General features: G+C 50.0%; 1 protein-coding gene across 1 annotated transcript in view; it reads left to right on the top strand.

Annotated features, from left to right (window-relative positions):
- Positions 1-15,804, top strand: part of itfg1 (integrin alpha FG-GAP repeat containing 1) — a 108,862-nt gene that overhangs the window by 70,163 nt on the left and 22,895 nt on the right. The window contains exons 13-14 of the mRNA XM_035419780.1: positions 9,921-9,964; positions 13,177-13,255. Coding sequence (XP_035275671.1) covers positions 9,921-9,964; positions 13,177-13,255 — 123 coding nt within the window. The remainder of the gene's footprint in view (positions 1-9,920; positions 9,965-13,176; positions 13,256-15,804) is intronic.

Raw genomic sequence — 15,804 nt, 5'->3', positions numbered from 1 at the left:
ATGTGGGGAATTGGAAATCACTACGCTGGATTGTGTTTGGGTGGATGTTATTTGTGATGTATAGGCGGATGTAGAGGTTCAAGTGATGTGTAGATGGGTATAGGTGCTGACTATGTGTAGATGTGTCAAGATACGGGTTATGTGTAGATCAGTGCACAGGCTGGTTATGTGTAGATTGGTGTAGATGTTGGTTATGTGTAGATGGATGTAGATGCAGGTAATGTGTAGATGAGTGTAGATGCAGATCATGTGTAGATGCGTGTAGGTGCAGGCTATGTGTAGATGGGTGTAGGTGCGGGTCATGTGTAGATGGGTGTAGATGCAGGGCATGTGTACATGTGTGTAGGTGCAGGCTATGTGTAGATGGGTGTAGATGCAGGTCATGTGTAGATGCGTGTAGGTGCAGGCTATGTGTAGATGGGTGTAGGTGCAGGTCATGTGTAGATGGATGTAGATGCAGGTCATGTGTAGATGGGTGTAGATGCAGGTCATGTGTAGATGGGTGTAGGTGCAGGCCATGTGTAGATGGGTGTAGGTGCAGGCTATGTGTAGATGGGTGTAGGTGCAGGCTATGTGTAGATGGGTGTAGGTGCAGGCTATGTGTAGATGGGTGTAGATGCAGGTCATGTGTAGATGCGTGTAGGTGCAGGCTATGTGTAGATGGGTGTAGGTGCAGGCTATGTGTAGATGGATGTAGATGCAGGTCATGTGTAGATGGGTGTTGATGCAGGCTATGTGTAGATGGATGTAGATGCAGGTAATGTGTAGATGAGTGTAGATGCAGATCATGTGTAGATGCGTGTAGGTGCAGGCTATGTGTAGATGGGTGTAGGTGCGGGTCATGTGTAGATGGGTGTAGATGCAGGGCATGTGTACATGTGTGTAGGTGCAGGCTATGTGTAGATGGGTGTAGATGCAGGTCATGTGTAGATGCGTGTAGGTGCAGGCTATGTGTAGATGGGTGTAGGTGCAGGTCATGTGTAGATGGATGTAGATGCAGGTCATGTGTAGATGGGTGTAGATGCAGGTCATGTGTAGATGCGTGTAGGTGCAGGCTATGTGTAGATGGGTGTAGGTGCAGGCTATGTGTAGATGGATGTAGATGCAGGTCATGTGTAGATGGGTGTTGATGCAGGCTATGTGTAGATGGATGTAGATGCAGGTCATGTGTAGATGGGTGTAGGTGCAGGCTATGTGTAGATGGGTGTAGATGCAGGTCATGTGTAGATGGGTGTTGATGCAGGCTATGTGTAGATGGGTGTAGGTGCAGGTCATGTGTAGATGGGTGTAGGTGCAGGTCATGTGTAGATGGATGTAGGTGCAGGCTATGTGTGGATGGGTGTAGGTGCAGGTCATGTGTAGATGGATGTAGATGCAGGTAATGTGTAGATGGGTGTAGGTGCAGGCTATGTGTAGATGCGTGTAGGTGCAGGCTATGTGTAGATGCGTGTAGGTGCAGATTATGTGTAGAGGGTTGGATGTGAGAGACATTAGACTCCAGTTTTCACACCGCCATGCCCTCATATTGCAGCCCATCTCTGAGGGCCTGCAGCCGATATTCCCAGCCTGCTTATCGAGCGCCACGCCACAATATTGACGCCGTCTCCGTCTTCTAAGAGGACGAAAATGTAAAAAGAGGGGCCTGCAGAATAGCCTAGAAGACAGAGCTAATTGCTGCATTCAGCGCTAATGCCCTGCTTCGATCCTGTGGAGAGCATCTCGAGACGGCTCGCCAGGCTGAGCTCAGAGGAGATCACAGCAGCAGACACTCTCCGTTCCCACTTCTAGCCCAGTCTCTGTTTCTGTGGTGCTGATGGCCTTCTTTACCAAGCTATAAAATTGACTCTAGGCCCCTCGAGAGCAGCAGAGCAGCGTCGTGTTTGGGGAACTGGGCCTGCAACTCCTAGGACGTAGGTTTGATTCCCAGGTCTCGCTGAACCCTGGAGCAGGGAAACTGAAAGGCTTCAGTGAATTTCCAGCTGTTTAAATGGATTAAATATGAAAAGGTTTGTAAGCCGCATAAGTCATTCTGGATGAGTGAGCATCTGCTAATTGCCTTGCATGTAAATGTGCGATTTTGCTGACTCAAGCTGCTGTTAGAAGTGTTGGAAGTGCAGACAAAGGGGAAGTTAATGAGGGAGCCGTGTCGCAGGAGAGGTTATGGAGGAGCACGCCTGGTCTTTCTGGGGCGAGAGCTGCAGTTCCGGGGGAGTTTGCGCTCAGCGGTTTGTTCCTCTAACGGCAGGCAGATCCAGCGCCCGCCATGTGTTACCCTAGCAGAGCTTTTAAACATATCGCTGCGGGCATTAGAAGCCACAATCTGCTGTTGTTTTTATTCTCGCATTTTTTGCGAGTCTACCCAAATTTTAAGTACCTTTGGAGACTTTGGAGAGCGAGGGAAGAGAAAGGAGTGGGAGAGAGGGGGAGAGAGGGAGAGAGAGGGCTCTGCGGCACAGAGAAAGCCTCGGAGCCGGTGTTTCATTAGAGCGCTCTCCGCTCCAGCAGCCAGAGAGCAGGATTCAGACCGAGCACGCCGAGCACAGAGAACCAGACCCAGCTCCAGCCAGCTGCCTGAGAGCAGGATTCAGACCGAGCACGCCAAGCACAGAGAGCCAGGCCCAGGCCCAGCTCCAGCTCCAGCCAGCTGACTGAGAGCAGGATTCAGACCGAGCATGCCGAGCACAGAGAGCCAGGCGCAGCTCCAGCCTGCTGCCTGAGAGCAGGATTCAGACCGAGCACGCCGAGCACAGAGAACCAGGCCCAGGCCCAGCTCCAGCCAGCTGACTGAGAGCAGGATTCAGACCGAGCACGCCAAGCACAGAGAACCAGGCCCAGCTCCAGCTTGCTGACTGAGAGCACATAGAGAGGACTCTTCAGCTGCAGAGAGACTTTTGACTTTCAGCACGCACCGTTATCGGCAGGTTGTTTAGTTAAATTCGATCGTTCACGGTCCGCAGTAAATTAAGTGCTACGTGAGGTAAAATTAAATACGCGGTACCAAAAAAAAAAACAAGCAATTAACCATAAGCGTTCCCACGTCTCTTTACCGCTGTTACCTCTTAGCTACTGTTTCAGCAGGCAGAACCAACAAGGCAAAACCACAACCTTCTGTTCCACATTACATAAAAGCACTCTCAGAGCCGTGGAGAGAGGGGGAGAGGGAGAGGTGGGGTGGGCGGAAGGGGGGGAGGGAGAGACAGGTAGAGGGAAACCGAGTGAAAGAGATGAGGAGAAAAGGACTGAAAGACAGAGGGAGTAAGAGAAGAAGGAACGAGCAGTATTGGAGGGTGGGAGAGAGAGAGAAGGAAGTAAGAAAGACCACTGAGAGTAGAGATGAAGCACACAGACAAGGGTACAATCTAAAATTGCAGAGCACAGAGCCAAATTAAGAAAAAGCATGTATTTGTCCCATTATGGAGCCCACTATATATATATATATATATATATGTGTGTGTGTGTGTATATATATAGCGAGAGAGAGACAGAGAGGGGTAGAGAGAGCGAGGGATAGAGAGAGAATGATATACGATGACTATGTGATAACTGCACCCTTGCTGTGACAGGTCCACTGTCTCAAACCCCGCCTTTCCTCCCTTACTTTATGCCCCCCTCATTCCTGCTCTCACAAATCACTCTCAGCGTTTACTGCGTTCAGAGAGCAATAATATGATCCTAGACAGAAGATAGTATATGGAGTTTGGCAGCCAAAGATGTCTCTGTGGGCCACAGTTTGAGAGAGAGTGTGGGATCATCGTAATGACTGAGCTTTGACTGCTGATTGAAGGTTAATCACTGTGGGGTTTTTTTCTCTTACAGTCTGTGTATCTAGCACTTTAAAAATACTGGTGATCCCTTTGTGTTAATTAGGCATGCTTGATTTTCATTTTGAATGTGACAAAAAAAAAATCTGCATCCTGATTTATTTCCATTATTTATTTACTTATTTTATTATTTTTTGTCATTTTCATAAATATTATGGTAGTAGTATAATTGTCATTGTGTTATTTACACGTTGTATTTCATGTACATTCTTCGTTTCCTGTTGTAGTTTAGTGTTCCCATTGTGGCTACATGCTTTTGCGGTGCATTCCCTTCATAATGCCAGTGATGCAGCGTTTGAAATTGAAATGTAACTTCGACAGGCAGACAGAGAAAGAAATATGGGGGGGAAAGGGGGACAGCAGGAGAGCGAGAGAGACAGATGGACAGAGTGAGAAAGAGAGGGAGATGAGAGGAGAGAGAGAGAGAAGGAACCAAGGGAGGTGACAGAATCGTTCACTTACGGGGAAGTAAATTACCCAGAATTCATACACATCTGCAGGCTCTGTCCCATCAGCCTCAGATCCTCCTGAGTCATAGCGCGGCCTTGGCCATCTGTCACTAATGAAATCATTATCTCTCAATGAGCTCCATCCGCTCGCTAAGTGTGAGCAGTTAGAGAGAGGGAGAGAGAGAGAGAGAGAGCCCTATGTATGAAGGGAGAGAGAGAGGGAGAAAGCGAGCCCTCTGTATGAAAGAAGGGGGAGATAGAGAGGGGGAGCCCTCTATGAACAGAGAGAGAGAGAGCTCTCTGTATGGAGGGAGAGAGGGAGTGAGAGAGAGAGAGACCTTCATATGAAGCGAGGGAGAGAGAGAGGGGGAGCCCTCTGTATGAACAGAGAGAGAGATAGCACTCTGTATGGAGGGAGAGAGGGAGTGAGAGAGAGAGAGACCTTCATATGAAGCGAGGGAGAGAGAGCGGGGGAGCCCTCTGTATGAAGGGAGAAAGAGAGAGAGTGAGAGACCTTCATATGAAGCGAGGGAGAGAGAGGGGGGAGCCCTCTGTATGAAAGGGGAGAGAGAGAGTACCCTCTGTATAAAGGGAGAGGGAGGGAGAGAGTGAGGGAGCCCTCTGCATAAAGGGAGAGAGAGAGAGAGTGAGTGAGTCCTCTGTATGAAGAGAGCATTAGAGAGCGAGTGAGAGAGAGCAGAAGAACTCTCCTGCCTCTGTAAGCTCTCTCCTCCCTCTCTGTGCCCTCTGTGTGCCCTTTGGTGAGGGCACCCTGGCCTGCCTGCTGAGTGATGGTGGTAATGTGTGGGTGGGCCCTGCTGGTAAATGGCTGTGTTCTGGGTGCTGTGACAGAGGGTGAAATCAGCGTCTCCTCGAGCCGTAATGGCTGCATTCGAGCCGCTCCACTGACTGGAGCAGCAGCGCAGGGCACCTTGGGTCTGTCAGGCTGGAGGGAGCCAACGCAGAGAAAGAGCGAAGGAGAAATGGGGTTCCTCAGTGTGAGGCGCTACACGGAGAGACAGAGAAAACGAGAAAGAGAGAGAGAGAGAGAGAGAGAGTGTCCCCTGGTGTGAGACGTTTGACCCTTGTGGAAAATGTGTGTGGGATAGAGGAATAGGGTCACCCTGAGTTTGAGGGGGGAAGAGAGACTACAGGCAGCCAGGTGGATACATGCTTTTGCCCCTGGACTCTGGACCTGAGGGTTGCAGGTTTGAATCCCAAGTGAATCGATGCAGTTCTGCCCTTGAGGCATTTCACTGTGTAAATGGGTCACAAGGGGGGGGGGGAGGGGGGAGATGGTATGGCTATAACATGCTCTCAGTAAGAGCACCTTCCTACACAAAAGAGTGAATGCTACACATGCTACAAGGTCAAACTCAGTATTATAGCTGAGAACGAGAGCAGGGAGTGTGAAATCTTTCTTTAAATATATATATTTTTTCCCTGTCTTGCTACAGGCTAGAACTTTAACTTTGAAACATCCTTGAGAATGTGTGCAGAGTTTGGTGTGTAAAAGCTTGCAGACTTATGGGATCTTTTGCTGCTTTTTCAAACAAGGAACATCTTTTGAATTTTTACCTCCGTTTCCCTTGTTAAACTCCCCCCTCAAACTCCACCCAAATCCACACCTACAGAAAATGTTTGAGTAGAGATGGAATATCTAGTGTCACTTATGGAATGGCACGGTTGATTGACAGCAGTACGGGTTCTGTCAGGTGAGCTTCAGAGCCCGGCGAATGGCGTCAGGCATGCAGGAGGGAATTGGGACTGGGGTCTTAAGAGCCTGACTGAGGGAACTCTCTACACAAACACCACAGTCTACACTCGCACACACGCTCGCTCACAAACACGTACACTCGCACACATTCACATACACCGATATGCACGCGAACGCGTGTGCTCACACACACCGCCGAGACAGACAGTTCCACACACACACACGTACGCCGCCGCGCGAACAGTCACGCGCGCTCCTCGAACGGCTGCGTTTTCCCCCCCGAACGCGGCTGGCCCTCTTTTCCGGAATGTTCCGTGCTGAAAAGGAGGTGTGGCGGCGGCAGCCTCACAGAGTATCGACAGAAAGCAGCCGACAAAGGCTAGAGCGCTGCCGAAAATTGGATGTGGACGGACGGGACGAGGGCATTGGCATCGTCTTCACCTTTTTACTCCCCTGTCTGATCCGAACCGGGCCGGGTCACTGCCGCCGGCCCAGATTACCCGCCCGGAAATTTAATCCCCGGGGTCTGGAGCCGGGCGCGGCTGTGAGGCCCGCCCCACCGTCCCTCCGCCCCCCCGCCCCGTCGCTCCAGCTATTGTACCGGGTCGGGGAATGTTCCGCCGGCTGTGCTTTGGTTCGGCCCGGCTGGCCAGCGACTCGTTTGGTGTTTTTAGCGACAGCAACCCCCGAAACGCAAACGTGGTCCAGCGTGCAGACCGGCGCATCGTCTTCCTGCGCTTTTCAGACTGTCCCGAACAGATGCAGGAATCCCCTCTGCAGAGGCGGAGGTCGTGAGAAAACGAGCGCCCTGCGAACGCGTCCCGAATGGAGCCCCCCCCAGCGTTCTGTTCCCCGCAGCCACACGCGACGCGCAAGCGGGAATATTCATCGCGGCTTACGAACCGTAGAGCTCTTACGCTTCTCATTACGGTTCGCAATTAAGCGTCTCTAGAAGATTTAAAGGGGAAACGGTGCCTTTTAGGGATATTCGCATTGCTACGTTTACACCCTGACCATGTTAATGTGACATTGAGAGCTACGTCAGCATACGGCTCCTCAGAATGGGGACCAGGGCCTGAGGTGGGCACAGAGGGATGGCCTGCTCACGTCAGGACTCAGGAGCTGATTCAGTGTGGATTTTTTCAAATCGAAACGGCAGAAGAATGAATTCCCGTAAAGATTGGCGTCTATTCTTGTACGTGGGACCGCTAAAGCGTCTCGTTTGAGAGCGGGTAAGCGGTGGAATAAATGAGACCGTAATCCCTCGGTCCGATCCACGGAATTGTGAAATGCGTTTCTGACGCGTCACTGGAGGATTAGCGCGTATTTAAAAGCCGATGTTTTTTTCTTTCCCCCCCTCTCGCTCTCCTCGCGCTCTGCTCTTAGACTGTGCAATTTCCGTAAGAGTCTTTCTCAGCGCCGCCGCTCGGTGCTCTGCCGAAAACGGCTCTTGTGAGGAGGCGCGCCCTCAGACAGAACAGCCCATTTAATCCGCCTGCTCGTTGTGCCGGCCCCGCTGTGAGACCGCCATCAGTCGTGACTTCGCCCTCGTCTGAGCGCGCTCAGTGGCAAATGGCTCTCCGCCACTGTGTGTGTGTGTGTGTGTGTGTGCGTGCGCGCGTGCGCGTGCATATGTATGTGTGCATGCGTGTGTGTGTATGTGCAATTGTGTGCATGAGTGTGTGCGTGCGTATGTAAATTATTGAAAACATAATTCATGTTTATATATGAGTGCTTGTGTCTCTCTTATTGAAAGCTGACTACAGAGCACTGTGCTTTTTAGGAAAAACTGAACTTAGCACTGCATCTGTGTGTGTTTCTGTGTGTACATGTGCTTGTGTGTGCGTGTGTTTCTGTATGTCTGTGTGCTTGTGTGTGTGTGTTTCTGTGTGTATATGTGCTTGTGTGTGTGTGTGTGTGTTTCTGTGTGCGTATGTGCTTGTGTGTGTGTGTGTGTGTGTGTGTTTCTGTGCGCATATGTGCTTGTGTGTGTGTGTGTGTGTGTGTTTCTGTGCGCATATGTGCTTGTGTGTGTACATGCAGCCTTCAGTATAGTGACTATTTTGCAGTTATGCATGGAGCCCAGTGTAAATCATTGACAGGTGTTTGATGATGACGGCAGTCCTGCGCCCCAGATGTTGCCAGGCAGTCCTGCAGTGGAAACCAGAGCTAAAATGGCTGCTCATATCAACGGCAGGTTGCTCCGGTGGTAGCAAATCTGGGCTTGTAACCAGAAGGTGTTTAGTTTGATGACATTGCACCCTGGAGCAAGCAGTTTAACCTCAGCTCCTTCTGTAAATACCCCACTGTAAAAATGGATAATGAGTGAAACGTGTGGTAAAGTCAGACTGGATCGCGGTGTTTGGCACGCACACGCCTGATGAGAAGGCCAGCGGTTTTACGTGTTGGGGTTGAGTGATGCGTCCGTGGCCGCTGCGTCTCCAGGGTGTGCAGGAGCGCTGTGGAAGCCCTAATTAAAGCCCTCATTCAGCCCGGCGTGAGCAGGACAGGACCCAATGACGCTAATAAGCACACCCGCACTAATCTGTCTTACTCTCCATTAGCCTAAATATTTCTGCTTTGTCCCTACCGCGCGCGCACACACACACACACACACACCCACACACACACACACACACCCACACACACACACACACACACCCACACACACACACACACACACACACACACACACACACACACTCGCCCGTGCATCACGGAAACAAAAAAAAATCATCTCATCGTCTGCTGTGTGTCCCCTTGAGATTACAAACACACGCCTCCTAGATGTCTGTCTTTTTGTTTTTTTCAGCAGCTAAGCTAGAGATTCAGAGATTCAGCTTGAGTGCAGTACCCCACATAATTTACATTTTTCTTGTGTAGTTATTATTCATTTCATGTAGAGATGGGCACATTCTAAGGTGTTTCTGGTGAAGCACTTACAGCGAAGGTGCATAACGGGTATAAGCTTGGGTTATAAATTCAGCTTCTTAATAACTGTCTCTCTACACCCCCTACAAGCACACACACGGACACGCATACACAAAACCTATGCATAATCCCTTTACATTTGTACCCAAGTGGATTAAGGTGCACAATTTCAGTAGAAAATAGCCGCTAAAATCCCGTGTAGCTGTACTACCCAGGGAGACATTGCAAACGAGCTCCCAGTAGAGCTGCCTGTTGACAGGACAGGTGTGCTGTGGGACAGGGGCTAACCCTGGATCGTCGAGTGTTGCACCTTTGAGTGGGGAACTTTATTCCCAGTAGAGCTCCTGCTCTACAATGTGGTCCCAGAGCGGGAAAATATTTAAGGCGAAAGGTCTGAGCAAATAGCTATTTAAATATTAAGGCGCTAGACGTATTCTATTCATTTATTTAACCTGCCGGGCTAATTCGCAATCTGCTCCCCTTTCACGGTGGTGACCTGGCCACAGGGCTGCAGGAAAAGCAAACAGCCAGGCGAAGAAGGGAAAGAAATGTCTTCAGTTCATTCGCTCATTATCATACAAGGGAAAAATCAATGGTAGCGGGAAGGCATAATTAGAGACTGTGTCGTGCGGCTCGTCCTTAGACAAATGTGAGAACAGCGCATCACATCTTGGCTGGGTGTGTGCGTGTGTGTGTGTGTGTGTGCGTGTGCGTGTGTGTGTGTGTGTGTGTGTGTGTGTGCGTGTGCATGTGTGCATATTTTAGCCTAAATAAGACTTTCTTACTGGATTTTGCTGGATTTTCTCCCCTATTTATTCCTAGGGTGCGCTGCCCTGTTTGTGTGAGATTGTGTGGGAAGTATGCGTATTATGTATGGAATTATGTCTGCTGCATATGAATGTCCACTCTGCGGTGCTGAGGCTCAGCCCCGTGCTGTGTGAAGTGCAGGAGCGTGTGTCTCAGCCTCTCTGATGTTCTCCTGTGTTTGTTCTCCCTCCTCAGTGCTCAGTGGGCTCTGCTCCAACGACTGCCCAGAGAAAGCGAAGGTGAGTCTGGGAGCCTGCCGGATCTCTGCATGGGTCTGTCTGGAGGAGAGGGAGGGGGAAAATAAAGAGAGAGAGAGAGGGATTTGTAGTGAGAGAGGGAGTGTCAGAGAGAGAGAGAGATTGAGGGAGGGAAGGAAAGAGAGGGAGAAGGAGGGGGAGAGAGAGGGAGAGAGTCAAAGCGGGAGAGAGAGCGAGAGAGAGAGAGAGAGAGAGGGGGAGGGAAAGAAGGAGAGAGGGAGAGATCTGCAGGGAGCTGATCAGTGGCTCTACATACAGAGGCACCGGGCGAGACGTTAAAGCTCCAACCCTCCTTCAGGCTGGGACTGACAGATAGAGAGTCTGGGACCCGTCCCCACCGCCGCACCAGGCGTGCATCTGTTTGTGTCCCTCAGTGGGTCGCGAACCCAGCACCGGCATGCAGAGCGACTGATTGCACCAATGTTTGCTGGGCCCACGGACCTGTGCCTGAACCCCACGGGAGCCTGTCCCATTCTGCAGCTCTGCCCTGCCTGCTTCACTACTGCTGGGAGAGGGAGAGGGAGCCTGTCCCATTCTGCAGCTCTGCCCTGCCTGCTTCACTACTGCTGGGAGAGGGAGAGGGAGCCTGTCCTGTTCTGCAGCTCTGCCCTGCCTGCTTCACTACTGCTGGGAGAGGGAGAGGGAGATTTTTAAAAACCCCCTTTATCGAGGCATTGCTCCAACACAAAAATGACTTGACTTCAATAAATAGAGAGAGAAAGAGATGGAAAGGAAGAGGGACAGAGACAGTGACATGGAGAGGGAGACATAGAGAGATTTGGAAAGGGAGAGAGACAAACAGGTGGAGAGAGAGAGATGAAGCGAGACAGAGGGAGTTAGAGAAACAGAAATAGGGATGAAGGGATGGGGATAAATTGGGGGAGACAAGATAGAGAAGTGTGAGTGAAAAAATAAATGGAGAAAACGGGGGAGGGTGAAAGGTGGAGCTGGAAAGAGAGATCTAGGTGAGGAGGAAAACAAATAAGGGAGCAGAGCTTTTAAAAAATGACACACGGAGAGGGGGAGTGAAAATAAGAAGGGAGAAAGATTGATAGAGGTAGCGAGAGGCGTTGAGAGAAAGAGAGGGATGAGAGAGGACCGGTGTGGCCTAGGCGTCTGCAGCACTGCCTGACGGACTCCAGTGACTGATCCCCTAGCAGTAAAAACATGGTCTTGCTCCCTTTATTATGTGTCGACCTCTAATGAAAAGACACTGATCCTCCATGGCGGCCCTACACCGGCCCCGCTGCAGAGAGCCCTGCACCCGTGCATGCTGGGAAGGGCCTGGATGTCTCCGCTGATTAAAACGAGTCGCAGTGGAGCTTAAGAAGCAACGCGAGGGGTTTTTTTTTTTTTTCTGGAAATCTTTGCACCCGGATCACGTAACTGTACGCTCTGCGGATGCATCCAATCCAACGCTCCCTGGGTTTAATTTCCAAATACACATTATCTTTGTCAGATAAGTTAAAAATGCCATTTTCCGTATTTGAAAATGAAAATGGTAAAGCTGAATATCATTTCATGTTTTCTGCAGCCCTGGGTTGAGCCTAAATACATCAGCCTTGCTTCAGAGGTCAAGTGATGTGAGGGAGATTATACTTTATGGGATTTACACTGTGCGTAACTTCACAGAAATTCCCAGCATGCTTCTGTTCACCTGCTCTCTGCTTCTTCTTGGATGGAAGATGGGGGGTGGGGGAGTGGGTTGGGGCTGGGGTGCTTGGAGGGCTGGGTGGCCCTGGGGGGGGTTGGGCTTGGTTGGTGGGGGATGGGGGACTTTTTTTCTCCCAGCGGCTATGAAAATTCATTTCTAGTTTCAGGACTAATTCAATTCATTACCATTTTGTGGGATTACTCGCTGCGGCGTGGAAGGAGACATCACTGTTGTCGGCGCAGACGCGGACGCGGCCGGCTGGAGAAAATCCTGTTCTCTGGAAGCCTGTGATTTAATTCCCATCTTGTGTCACTCAGCACACTTTGAGCCAGGCCGCCCAGAGCGCCGTTTTAAGAATACATTATTTGTTCGCTTTGCCGGCTAATTTGCGCACTGCGACTGACGTGTCTTCGGGTTGCCATGTTCACAGCTTTATCTGTCGAGGCAGCACAGCCTGCTCAAGGCGACTTCAGTCATTCTAAAGTAGGGCTTCCACTTGTAAGCTGACAAAATTCCCAACCTGGCAACCAAATCATCCCCTCGCCCAGTTCGATTGGGTTAAATAGTCATCTCCCTCCACCTCTGCTGATTTGAGCATTCTGGCACACCGCTAATGCCTAGCACCCATGTCATCAAAATGGCCGCTCTGCATTAGTGGTGGTTAAGGATTGTTCTTCTTCTCTGTGAAGTGATTTTAAGGTCACAGGATGGAAGGTGTTACATAGCCGCAATCAAATATGGCTCAGCTTAGGGTCTGAGGCTGCAACCTTCTGCTTACAAGACCTTTTCCAAAACGCTTCACCGCCACTACAGACATTGCAGAAACCTGAGAGAAGACAATTGGGCCGCTGTGCAGTATGTTTTCACCTCATTGGTTCTGTCAAAAGAGGTCACGTCAAGAATTGTCGGGGCGGACCACCCTCCATGGCTTTAGAATTAGGGTCTTCTATTGGCCGGGAGAGGCAGTGGCCTCTCTTAGGCTTCATTTCCAAACTCTCCTGTGTTATTTGGCTGTGAATTCAGTTACATTTGTGCTTCATGTGGTCAGGGACCCCATCAGGCAAAGTGGGGACTGCTTGAAATGATAGCCAGTCACTTCAAATGTCTGTCACCACTGAGCAACCCTGGGAAAAGGCATCAAGCCTCGCAAGTCTGTTATGAAGTCAGTTACATAACCGATTCAACAACCTAAACAGATGGCCAGCTCTTTGTCCTCACTACTCTCTGACTAAAGGTAATGTGAGTTTCTAATTCTGTTGTACAGTCTGTGGATATTCATGAACAGACATACCCAAGGGAAATGGCAGGGTTGTGTCATTGGTCATGGCCTTTCACCTTTATAAACGTAAAAGGTGTCAGTTTCAACAGTAGATAGAGATTCTATGAACATAGAGCATAGGCTGGTTCTTCTGAGTCTGTGCTTATATCAGTATTAGCTGGAGCCGGCCCCAGAATGATGAATGACCTTTGACCTTTGATCTCTTTACCAATCAGAACAGACTTTAAACGAGCCTGCCCCCTGTCTGTGTTCCCCCCGCAGCCTTTCGGAGTGAACCAGCCCGGGCCCTACGTCATGTACACCACGGTGGACTCCAACGGCAACCTGAAGAACGCCTCAGGTGAGATGGGGCGGGGTTGGGGAACTCTCGTTCTGCACAGGAAGCCATTAAAAGGCCCTCTTCTGAACCCCTCCCCATTCATTGACTCTGTGGCTCTCTCTGTGTTTGCTCTGATAATAGCCTTGTGTCCTATCGCCAGGGTGATCGCTCCATAGTCACGGCAGTGCCACAGTGCTTTCCTGTTCAAGAGTCGGGGGGGTCATGATGAGGAGGGGGACAGGGCAGGTCCCTTTGTTTGCTCCTAGATAAAGGCTTGCGTACGAGGCCGGGCAAAATGGAGGAAGATTGAGATTTTTTATTGGAAGGCGGCAAAAAGGAGACGTTATGTAAAGTGGTGGTGATGACTACCCCATAATGAGAGTGAGGTCTGTCTCACAAGGCTGCTTTCAAGTTCTTATGAGAGGAATCTGCATCTGTAAGATGGTCAAACTGGTAAAATGCAGCACTTCCTCTTCCACTGTATTCCAACCCCCGAGCCAGATTTCCAATTGGAATTCAGTCAGATAACTGAGATTGCACCAGTAATGGAGATTCTCCCCCATCATATTTGCTCCAGTGAGGTCTTCATGCATCCCATTATAGGCGGAGCTACAGCATGCTGTCAATCGCTGACTCATTTTAACCAATCAAAACTTTTTAACATTTGTCAGTAGTTAAATGACGTTTGTCAGTAGTTAAATGACGTTTGTCAGTAGTTAAATGACATTTGTCAGTAGTTAAATGACATTTGTCAGTAGGTAAATGACGTTTGTCAGTAGGTAAATGACGTTTGTCAGTAGTTAAATGATGTTTGTCAGTAGGTAAATGACGTTTGTCAGTAGGTAAATGGCGTTTGTCAGTAGTTAAATGAGGTGATTGGTAGAGCAGGCGCAGTGTTTGGGGGCTTGTGAAGGCGCTGTGTCCGGGGCTAATTTGCAGGCCGGACGCCGCAGCGTTCCCCTCTCCTGAGCAGCCTTATCTGCCGCCGCGCACCGCCCAAGGAGCCTCATCCGCTGTAATTACAGGAGGCGGCGCCGCGGAACGCTTCCCCCGTCTGCCACCGTGTCCCCCGGCAACAGCAACCCAGACAACGCACTTGTGATGAGAAAGCTTAAAAGTCTAACTTTGTTTATTTCCTTGCTCAGCAGATGCTGTTATCCAAAGCAACTTCTTTTTTTATTTATTTAACTTTTTTCCCCGTTTACATACTAATGTCCACTTGTACTGCCGGGTATTTAGTGAAGCAGTTCAGGTTAAGCAGCTTGCACAAGGGCACAACTGCTGTGCCCCACATCAGATTTGAACTTGCAACCTCTGCATTACAAGCCCAGCACCTTAAGTGAACCACTCTGCGTCTGCACTTTCAAACCCTTTGCACTTAAAAACAAATATGTGATTAGAATGTTCTTAACTGAACATTCTAATGCTGATGTCACAATCACTACTGGCAATTGAAAGCAATGGAGTTCTAGAACACTGACAATTTTGAAAGAACTCCCAAATGGTCAATCAGACACCCCTGTGAGGGGCGGGGCTTGGCGAGGCAGTGCAGTAAATATCTAACAGCTTCCTGGATTTTGGTGCCCCACCTACCCGATCCATTATTAACAAGCTAAAAGGGTGCGGGTTATTTTTAGACGGGTAAGAACAGCGGACTTAAGCACACCTCAGGCCTGCAGTTAAAAAACAGAGGGGAAAAAAAGTTTGGTACTGTGAAAACAAATTATGTGCGTTTAAAAACCCTGGGCCCCATTAGCGAGGAGATACAGCCCCGCCGTGCTCTGTGCACTGTGTGCTGTCGCCTCTCATTACGCTCACACAGCGTGCTGTAAATAAATACTACATGAGCCTCAGTACTCTCTCTGGCACCCGGTCTCTGGTCTCACCCTGAGGAGCTAACCTTAACCCTAACCCTGAGGAGCTAACGCTAACCCTGAGGAGCTAACCCTAACCCTCACCCTGAGGAGCTAACCCTAACACAGAGCCTGACCCTAACCCGAACCCTGAGGAGCTATCCCTAACCCTAACCTTAACCCTCACCCTGAGGAGCTAACGCTAACCCTGACTCTGAGGCGCTAACCCTAACACAGGGCCTGACTCAGCTTCACTGACCTCTCCGCTGCTGGGGATCCAGGTACAGGAGCTGCTTTTCTTATTGGTGGCTGCTCTTTATTGATGCCTTTGAAAAAGTGCTACTTATGTACTGTACTGGTAACGGACCTAATGTGTTAATGGTGATTTATTCCTGACTTGCTTCTCTCACGCTTTCTATATAAATCATCGTAAAAATGACACAATGGCGTAAATAAGCCATTTATCCAAATACTCATGTCATAATGCATTAGAACTGGAATATGTAAAATAAGTGCAGGTGGGCGGGTGTTGGCATGGCGATGGCAGGGGCGAGGGCAGGGGCGCTGGGGGCTTTGTGAGGCGCCACGCGCTCGTCCTGAACTCCGCGGAGCCTCTTAGGCGCGGCTTCCCGCCACCGACGCGGAAGCGGCTTTGGCGATGGGCGTGGCGCCGCCGGGTTTCACCCGCAGTCTCTGCCCTCCTGCTTTAGTCTTGCC

This window comes from Anguilla anguilla, chromosome 5 (assembly GCF_013347855.1).
Source record: "Anguilla anguilla isolate fAngAng1 chromosome 5, fAngAng1.pri, whole genome shotgun sequence".
Classification (NCBI taxonomy): Eukaryota; Metazoa; Chordata; class Actinopteri; order Anguilliformes; family Anguillidae; genus Anguilla; species Anguilla anguilla.
This window is presented reverse-complemented; position numbering and strand designations above follow the sequence as displayed.